The sequence below is a fragment of the Columba livia genome, unplaced genomic scaffold, assembly GCF_036013475.1.
Source record: "Columba livia isolate bColLiv1 breed racing homer unplaced genomic scaffold, bColLiv1.pat.W.v2 Scaffold_134, whole genome shotgun sequence".
Taxonomy (NCBI): Eukaryota; Metazoa; Chordata; class Aves; order Columbiformes; family Columbidae; genus Columba; species Columba livia.
The window spans coordinates 386,440-396,471 of NW_027043030.1; the positions used below are offsets into that span (position 1 = coordinate 386,440).

The window sequence follows — 10,032 nt, forward strand, 5'->3', positions numbered from 1 at the left end:
TTAAAACACAGAAAGCCCTAACGAGCTATGTTTCTTTCTGTAATTTCCTTCAAATCTTCCAGACTTGTAGAACTAACTGGAGAGGTTTCAATGGGACACTTGCTGATGAAGATTTCAAAGAAGATTTCATAAAGGAGGTTTTTTTCTTTCCAGGGTATTTTCTATCATTTTTCAGTGTATGGAAGAAGTGACAGCAGCATTCTACACTGGACATTGATCCCGAGGGTCTCCTGAAGACACCTGGACAGGCAGGAGAACAGTCCTTGAGGCTGGACACTGTATGGACAATCTGGCTCCTCACCCCCACCCCCAGTCTGCCGGTTCCCTCATTGGCCACCAGAGATTGCATCACTTTTCCTACATCAGACTTCTCCACTGAGCTCTGCAGGAGATGCTGCAGCTCCTGTGCACCAGCTCCACCTGCTCTCCTGGGCAAACACTGCACAGTTCAATAAACAGCAAAACACTTTCCTCAGCTGTGTGTGTAAGCTGGATCTGGTGAGGTCCAGCACCCACAAGGGACACCCACACAAGAACTGGTTTAGACAGAGAGATAGGAGAGGATAGAAATAAACACAATGAACGTGTTGACTGCCATGTTAATTAGAGCTCTGAAGAATGGGGCAAGTTTGTAACTCCCTGAAGCTCAAAGCAGAAACCAGACAGCTGAGAGGCCACTGAGTGACCAAAGAGCAAGTGGAGGAGAAACCTGAGAGCACTGGGAAGGGCAAACGTCCAGACAGTGCTGGAAAGTTGTCCCTGGACAGGGACATTTAATCAGGAGAGGTGGGAACTCCTGAATGACGAGGGAGATGAAATACTAGAGTGTTGGTAATAGAAGTACAGGGGAAGACAAACGTGTGTTCTCCTTCCCTTATTAAACTTCCCCATAATTCCCTTTTTGGATTTTTTCTTTTAAATTTTAATATGTTAAAAAAACAACTAAACAAAAATCTCCAATTAAAGAAAATAACAAACCAAACAAAATAAACAAAACCACCCACAAAACCAAAGCAAAACAAAAACCAAACCAACCAACCAAGAACAACAACCAAAACCAAACCCCAAACCAACCAATGAACCAAACAAACAAAAATCCCAAAACAAAAAAGCAACAGCAAAAAAGTGCACGTTTCCAGACAGACATCAGTCATCAGCTGTCTCACCATAAACAGCCAGGGCCATTTTAGGGGCCCAGTGTACCTGAGGTGCTGGCCTGGGATTGGCATCTCTCACACAGGACCTGGGGAGACCAGAGCACCTTGCAGTGCAGGTGGAGCCTGGGCAGGGGTTCTCGGGGCATCTACACTGGCACCAGGTGTTTGTGTCCCTGGAGCTGAAGACATTTGTGTCCTAAAGCCAGCCCCAGTTCTGGAGAACTCTTTCCTTTTCAAAGAAAAGAGACTCCCCTACAAAGACGTTAAAATAAATAAATAAATAAATAAATAAATAAATAAATAAATAAATAAATAAATAAATAAATAAGCAAATATATAAATACAGAAATAAATATGTATGTAAATAAATAAATAAGTAAATAAGTAAAACAGCAAATAAATAAGTAAATAAGTAAATAAATAAAGCAGTAAGTAAATAAATAAGTATGTAAATAAGTATGTCAATAAGTAAGTAAATAAGTAAATAAGTAAATAAATACATAAATACATAAATACATACATTAATAAATAGAAAGAAAGGAAGAAAGAAAGAAAGAAAGAAAGAAAGAAAGAAAGAAAGAAAGAAAGAAAGAAAGAAAGAAAGAAAGAAAGAAAGAAAGAAAGAAAGAAAGAAAGAGAAAGAAAGAAAGAAAGAAAGAAAAAGAAAGAAAGAAAGAAAGAAAGAAAGACGCCTTCCTTTGCTTTGGATCTTTGTCTTCAGTTCTTATTTTAATATCCATTGACATCAACTGGCATCTGATGGGCCTGCAGGCATGAAGCCAAGATCATGTTGTGTCTTGCACAGCGCCCCATGCCCTCTGAACCTTCCCTGCCCAGGACTCCTCACACGTTGCCCAGAGCGAGTCACACTGAGGTGTTGGCTGGTTCAATGGCTGAGATGTTGGTTTAGATGGTCACCTACAGCACAGGTGGATCCTGCCCCATCATCACCTGCTCTGCTCTAGTCTGAAACAGAGCCCAACATCACAATGGGATCATGAGAGAACTGAGGTTGAAGGGACCTCAGGAGTCTGCAGTCCAACCTGTCACCAACTGGGTCACACCAAGGTGTTCAAGCCTTGATTCAATCAGAGCTTTAGCAGGACTGGAGAAGTGATCATCCCTTTGTACTGGGCACTGGTGAGGCTGCACCTTGAATCCTGGGGTCAGTTTTAGGCCCCTCATGGCAAGGAAGACATTGAGGTGCTGGAGAGAGTTCAGAGGAGGGTGACAAGGTTGATGAAGGGTCTGGAGCACCAGTCTTACGAGGAGCGGTTGAGGGAGCTGGGGCTGTTCAGCCTTGAGAACAGGAGGCTGAGGAGAGACCTTATTATCTCCCAAGTAGCAAGTGATAGGACAAGAGGAAATGGCCTCAAGTTGCACACGCGGAGGTTTAGATTGGATATGGGGAAGAAATTCTTCAGGGAAAGGGTTTTGAAGCAATGGAACAGACTGCCCAGTGAGGTTGTGGAGTCACCATCACTGAAGGTGTTTAAAACACAGATAGGTGGGGCTCTTAGAGGCACAGTTTAGTGCCAGATTTAGGTTAGGGTTGGATTTGATGATCTTAAGGGTCTCTTCCAGCCACAATTATTCTATGATTCCATGATAAGTCATTTTTGATATTTTCTTTCTCAGAGGACCATGCAGCCTCCCTGAGAGCCAGGACTTTTCTGAGGTGTTGGAGAGACGTCTCACGGTCACACCAGCCAGTTCCACCAGTCCCTGTCTGTCTCTTCCCAGACCAAACCTTTTCTCCATATCCCAACCTTCCAGGTGAGTTTCTGGGACGCAGCAAATGCTGTGCTGGTCTTCTGGGCTTGTTCAGAAGAGAGCAGCTTGCCAACATGTTGATGGACTCTCTGTGCACCTCAAAGCTTTCCTGACCATTTTTCTCCAAGCTCCAGTTGCACCCAACCTTTCTGGTCCTTGAGCTGTACATGAGGGGATTGAGCAGGGATGTGGGGAAGGTGTAGAAAAAAGGCTTTGTCAAACTGTCTCGGGAGGGCTGTTCTGGGCATCCCACAGTCCAGGATGAGGGTGCTGGAGAAAACAGTGGCACAGGTGAGGTGAGAGGTCCAGGAGGAGAAGGCCTTGTGCCTGTCTACACTGGGGTAGAGAGCAGTGATGCATTCATGGGATGCCCATGTGAACAGGAAGGGGACAAATGGCTCCAGGGGACAAAATGCCTTCCAGCCAGTTCTTTACCCATCACAGATACACCATCCAGGCCATGAGCTGCAGCTTCTCCAGGAGATGCTGTAGGATACGGTGTCAAAGGCTTTACTGCAGTCTAAGGACACAACACCCACAGCCCGTGTGGGGGATTCACTCCCCACGACAGACTTTCCCTCATCTGCTCAGCCGGTCACCTTGTCACAGAAGGAGATCAGGCTGGTCAAGCAGGACCTGCCTTTCATCCAGCCATGCTGATTGGGCCCGATTGCTCGTCTCGTCTGTGTGACCTCACAGTCCTTTCCCAGCCCTGTTCCTGCTGTTGGCCAATCCCCTGCAGAGGCAGAAGTGACCTCACAGTGCCCTCCACAGCCATTGGTTCCTACTGGACTATGAGTTCCTGAGACACAAGTGACCACACGACATCGTACCCACCATCACCCTCCTTGTGGTCCAGTGTGTGAGCAGATCAAACTAAGCTGCTTTCATCAAATTTATCCAATAGATTTCCTATCAAGGGTTTGAGTGGAGAAACGTTCCTCAGAGGATCTGCTGTATTTACTCTGGGGCATTTTATATCTCCAAGGAAAAGATTCATGGAATCCTACAATAACGCAGGTTGGAAGAGACCCCTGAACACCATCTCTGTCCCACTGACCTTTATGGCACCCCAAGGAATAGCTGATGGATTTGTGCTCCCTTGGGTTCATCTCACCACATGCACACAGTGGACATGCACATGATGTGTATGTTTGCAACTCATCTGCACAATGAAACCATGGACTTTTGACCTAGTATTTCATAGAATCATACAATGTCCTGAGTTGGAAGGTCCCACAAGGATCATGGAGTCCAACTGCTGTCCCTGCACAGGACACCCCACAGGTCACCCCGTGTGTCTGAGGACGTTGTCCAGTCTCTTGTTGAACACTGTCAGGTTGGGGCCTTGACACCTCCTTGGGGAGCCTGTTCAGTGTCCAGCACCTCTGGGTGAAGAACCTTTTCCTCATGTCCCACTGACCCTCTCCTAGCACATCTTTCTTCCATTCACTTTGGGACTGTCACTGGTCACCACAGAGAACAGATCAGTCCCTTCCCCTCCTTCTCCCCTTGTGAGGAAGCTGTAGCCACCATGAGGTCTCCTTTGAGTCTTTTCTTCAGCTCTGATGCTCAGAAACCCCTTGGTTTGCTTTCTAAAGAAGAAAGGAGGAGCCATGTCCTCCAGGCAATGGGAAGGGGGATCCTGTCCCTCACACACAGCTCGGGGCTCTTCCTGGGACCGTGGGATGTGGGTGTGCAAGGCCCAGGGAAGGACAACACTGGGACAACAACTTCCAGCTTCCCCATGGGGCTGCAAGGAGGTACCGAGGCCCCAGTGCCATGAGGACAACATGTCTTCTCCTGGGCCTCAGTGGCAGAGACAACTGCCCTGGCCAAGGGGACACAGACCTGGGTTCTGTGGGTCCCTTCAGGCCTTACAGCGCCCTTTGCCATCTCCACCACAGGCTGTTCTACACGGTCCTACCCCTGCCCCTCTTTCCCTGCAGGCTGCAGACACCCATCTCGCTTCCCCACCTGCTCTCACCCAGCATTTCTGCACCTTCACTGCTGTGTCTGCACCCTCACTGGCTGCTCTTTGGAACACAAACCATGGGCTGATCCAGCTCCCTCTGGGTCACCTCTTGCCCCACAGCACTGCCCTTCCAGTGACATTTCTTCCTCCTCATATCCATTCCTCACCTTCCAAGTAGACTTCTTTTTTCTCTTTCCTCCTTCTTCCCACTATCAAGAAAAGCTCAACCATCTCACAAACTGCCCTTCATGCAGGGAACCAACCTGTTAGGCTTCTTGTGGTCTTTTACCTGACAGGAGAGAAGTCACCTCACCATCGTCTTCTAAATCCCATGAGTGCTGCTGGTCTTTCAGCTTCTCTGACAGACACGACCATGTCCCTGCTGATGTCCCGTCATGTTCTCAGGTGGGATGGACATGACAACCCGTCTCTCTTCCTGGGTAAGACCTGTGGGCACTTGGGCAGAGGTTCTTTCCCAGCCATGTCCCTGCTGCTGGGCTGGCACCTTCAGACACAGAACTAACCCCACTGTCCCCTTCACAGCCACAGGATTCTGACTGGATTATGAGTGTCTGAGACTCAGCTGACCTCATAATACCGAACCCATCCATCCCCCTCCCCATAGCCCAGGGCCTGACCAGATAACAGTATGCTTGTTGTATCAAATTAAACAAATGTATTTCCCTCTAAATGTTTGAGTAACTATTGTTTTTATGTTGACATCATTTCTATTTCCTCTTCTGCCTCTTTTTTTTTTTCTTTTCTGCAGATATTCTATATTCAAAAACGTGTCCAGGGGAAAGACTCATTGAATCATAGAGTCAGTCAGGTTTGAAGAGAGCCCTGAACATCTTGTTTCACTCTCCTTCCCAAAGCAGGGCGACCAGGTGAGGTTCTTCAAGGTCTTCGCTCAGGTTTGCGTCAACTCCATCACAGCACAGGAGGGAGAATAAAGACCTTCAGCAGTTTTGGCCCAAATGCTGGTCACTGGGGGATGACACACTAACTGCACAGATGACACTGCATCACAGATGATATTTGGGCTTGATGTTTCAGTGAACTTCCCACCAAGCACCCACTTCTTCAGCCCAAACACCATCAATCGGGATATAAGGACACCACAAGAGACCATGTCCAAGGCCTGGCACAATTGCATACACACAACGTGCCTGTCTTTCCCCTGCCCATTTTGGTTCACAAGTCTCTTTCTTGTCCTTCAAGTGCCTGCAGATGGCTGCAGGAGGACTTGTCCCGTCACCTTCCCAGGGACAGAGACAAGCTGACCAGCCTGTGATTCTCCCCATTCTCCTTCCTGCCTTTCTTGAAGATGGGTTTGACGGATGCCAGGACCTCCTGGATTGCACTGTCATTTTGAAAACACAATCCAGAATCACAGGGCAACTGAGGTGAATCTCACTGGGTCAGTGGGGTTTGTTCCCAGAGTCACACACACAAATGTCAGGGTTGTGCCAGGTGTCCATAACTGAGTTGGCTTTGTGGACTCTCATCTGAGGCAAAATCATAGAATCATAGAATACTCTGATAGGAAGAGAGCCTTGGGATCATTGAGTCCAACCATAGCCCAGCTCTCGCACTAAACCATGTCCCTGAGAACCTCGTCTAAACACCTTTAAACCCCTCCAGGGGTGGTGACTCCCCCACTGCCCTGGGCAGCCTGTTCCAATGCCTGACAACCCTTTCCGGGAAATACTTTTTTCCTAATATCCAATCTAAACCTCCCCTGGTGCAAATTACGGCCAATTCCTCCTGTCATATAACTTGCTACTTGGGAGGAGAGACCAAGACCCGCCACATTGCAACCTCCTGACAGGCAGCTGTGGACAGTGAGAAGGTCTCCCCTCAACCTCCTGTTCTCCAGGCTGAACAGCACCAGCTCCCTCAACCGCTCCTCATCACACTTGTGCTCCAGCCCCTCAGCAGCTTTGTCACCTCCTCTGCACTCTCTCTAGTACCTCAATGTCCTTCCTGAGATGAGGGGCCCCAAACTCAACACAGGATTCAAGGTGCGGCCTCACCAGTGCCAAGAGCAGTGGCACAATCACTTCTCTAGTCCTGATGGCCACACTATTCTTGATACAAGCCAGGATGCTGGTGGCCTTTTTGGCCACCTGGAAACATTCTGGCTCATGTTCAGCCATCTATCGCTCAACACCCGCACATCCCTTTCCACCAGGCAGCTTTACAGCCACTCCTCCCTGAGCCTCTAGCCCTGCCTGGGGTTGTTGTGACCCAAGTGTAGGACCCAGCACTTGGCTTTGTTAAGCCTCAGACAATAGGCCTCAGCCCCATGATCCAGCATGTCCAGATCCTTAGGCATGGCCATCCTCATGTCCCACGTCATGAGGAATGGACATGGGGACCTCAGTTCAAGGCAGCACATCCTAGTGCTGTATTCAGGCCTTCATGGAACATGCAAGAATAGCTGATGGTGTCTGTACTGAGTCGGGTTCATCTTATGTACATGATATGCATGCTCATATCTCATCCATACAGTGGAAACATTGGCTTCTGACTTACTCATTCAGTGTCCTTGTGTTGAGGGATGAACAACCTCTCTCAGCTGTGGTGAAGGGCCAGTGCAGGAAAAGGTGGTTATGAGGGGCTGGTCTGTGGTGACTGTTCTGGGCCAGTTTCCCCAGGTTGTCCCATGAACATGGGCACACACTAGCCCCTGCTCTGCTGGTGCTTCAGGGCTCTCCCAGGAGGCCTGGCTGGGAGAGGACACTGCTGTGTGCCAGCCCTGCACACTCACACACTTCAGCCGTTCACTGGTATTTTCTTCTCTGGGGCATTTGCCAGTTCAGCCCTCCCACCCCCTCCTGAATTGTGCCACCCCCCTGCCCTCTCCCCAGCCGAGATGGCAGAGCAGCCACACTGGAACTGGAACTGGTCCCACAGCAGTGGGGACCAGTGAGAATGAAGGACAGCGAGAATGTTCATCCAGCCGGCATGCTGAGTGGGTCTCCAGCACAGGCAGCTCCAGACCCAGCTCCAGACTGGCTCCCCAGGACAGCATGAGGCATTTGGCCTAGGGGATCCTCAGGAAGGTCCTGCTGCCACAGTGCCAGGGCCACCTGCCCCAAGCTGCCACCTGCAGCAAAGGGTTTCTCTTTCCATGTCTTTCCTGCACACATACAGTTCCCCACTCTTCTCCTGGAACATCCCGTCTCCCCACAGAGCCCTTTCCCAAGAGAGCTGAGCTATGCTGTCCTGACCAGCTGTTCCTGCCCCCCTTCTCACGCTCCATACAGCTCCGACCTGGCGGTGCTGCTCTGCAGAGCAAGTGGGCTGTGGTGCCCAGGGCCATGGGGTGAGTCCGCAGATTCACGTTGGTCAGGGTGGGAGGAAGACCCAGCTCAGGGTGGCTCCTGCTCAGTCCCCCTCAGCACACAGACATGGCTCCTGCAGCCCCAGAGATCCCAGAGAGAGGATTCTGGGCAAACAAGTCAGTGCGGGGTCCTTTATTTCATTTTATACACACGGAGAGTATGGGTCCTTATTTACACAAAGACTATGGGACACGCCAGACAGGTAGATATGGACACAGCCATAAGAAGACAAATAATTTTTCTTGTGGATAGCATTAATACAAGAAAGTAAAACAAACACCGAAGAGAAAAAAAACAAACAACAAAAAAACCCACAAAAGCTACAGAACTCAGGTTGAACTAGTACTGCGTTATATTACAAGTGACATGCAGAAGCAGGAGGTCACTTCATTACTGCTTTTGAAAAGCAAAGAGTCATCACTTTCCTTATAGACTCCTTGAGTTCCCTGTTCCTCATGCTGTAGATGAGGGGGTTCACTGCTGGAGGCACCACCGAGTACAGAACTGACACCACCAGATCCAGGGATGGGGAGGAGATGGATGAGGGTTTCAGGTCAGCAAACACGCCAGTGCTGATGAACAGAGAGACCACGGCCAGGTGAGGGAGGCAGGTGGAAAAGGCTTTGTGCCGTCCCTGCTCAGAGGGGATCCTCAGCACGGCCCTCAAGATCTGCACATAGGACACCACAATGAACACAAAACACCCAAATCCTAAGCAGACACTGACCACAAGAAGCCCCATTTCCCTGAGGTAGGAGTGTGAGCAGGAGAGCTTGAGGATCTGGGGGATTTCACAGAAGAACTGGCCCAGGGCATTGCCCTTGCACAGGGGCAGTGAAAATGTATTGGCCGTGTGCAGCAGAGCATTGAGAAACCCAGTGGCCCAGGCAGCTGCTGCCATGTGGACACAAGCTCTGCTGCCCAGGAGGGTCCCGTAGTGCAGGGGTTTGCAGATGGCAACGTAGCGGTCGTAGGACATGACTGTGAGGAGATAAAATTCTGCTGTAATCAAGAAGAGAAACAAAAAGAGCTGTGTTGCACATCCCAAGTAAGAGATGGCCCTGGAATCCCAGAGGGAATTGGCCATGGATTTAGGGACAGTGATGGAGATGGAGCCCAGGTCGAGGAGGGCGAGGTTGAGCAGGAAGAAGTACATGGGGGTGTGGAGGTGCTGGTCCCAGGCTATGGTGGTGATGATGAGGCCGTTGCCCAGGAGGGCAGCCAGGTAGATGCCCAGGAAGAGCCAGAAGTGCAAGAGCTGCAGCTCCCGTGTGTCTGTGAATGGCAGGAGGAGGAACTGGGTGATGGAGCTGCTGTTGGACATTTGCTGCTGATGGTCATGGGAAATCTGTCATAGGAGGAAAAGATAGTGAAGGTTTAGATGAGACTTATCTGGGAATAATCAAAACCATTTCCCACAGACCCTCCCACCCTGTCACACAAAGAGACACTTTTCTTTTTCCAGGAGAATGTCCTGGCTGAGCCCTCGTCGGTGCTTGATGAGTGTGCAATGAAGAGCAGGGTCTCTGCCCAGGGGCTCCTGAGGAGTCAGCCTGACCCTGTGTGATTGGGTGGTCAGGGGCCAGTCCTGGGGTTCAGCTTTGTCAGCTGGAACCGCTCCTGGTGCAGAAGGGACTGTCAGCATCTGTACCCCCAGGCCTGAGAAACTGAGTTGGAGAGGTTTGGTGTTTCTGCAGCTCCTTCTGTCCTCCCACCCTGGGGAGTGTTGTTGGGTGTCAGAAACCCTCAGCATTTCTGCTGCACTCAGGGAGAACAG

At 49.8% G+C, this 10,032-nt stretch overlaps 1 protein-coding gene across 1 annotated transcript; it reads right to left on the bottom strand.

Annotated features, from left to right (window-relative positions):
- Positions 1-8,249: 8,249 nt before the first annotated feature.
- LOC135577686 (olfactory receptor 14A16-like) lies at positions 8,250-9,579 on the bottom strand. The gene has a single exon (XM_065047807.1). The coding sequence runs from the start codon at positions 9,577-9,579 to the stop codon at positions 8,638-8,640; it is 942 nt and encodes a 313-aa protein (XP_064903879.1). The 3' UTR covers positions 8,250-8,637.
- Positions 9,580-10,032: the final 453 nt, after the last annotated feature.

Bases quoted from the DNA above. Each gene is read 5' to 3' on its own strand.
- LOC135577686 (XM_065047807.1), bottom strand. From the start codon at position 9,579: ATGTCCAACAGCAGCTCCATCACCCAGTTCCTCCTCCTGCCATTCACA.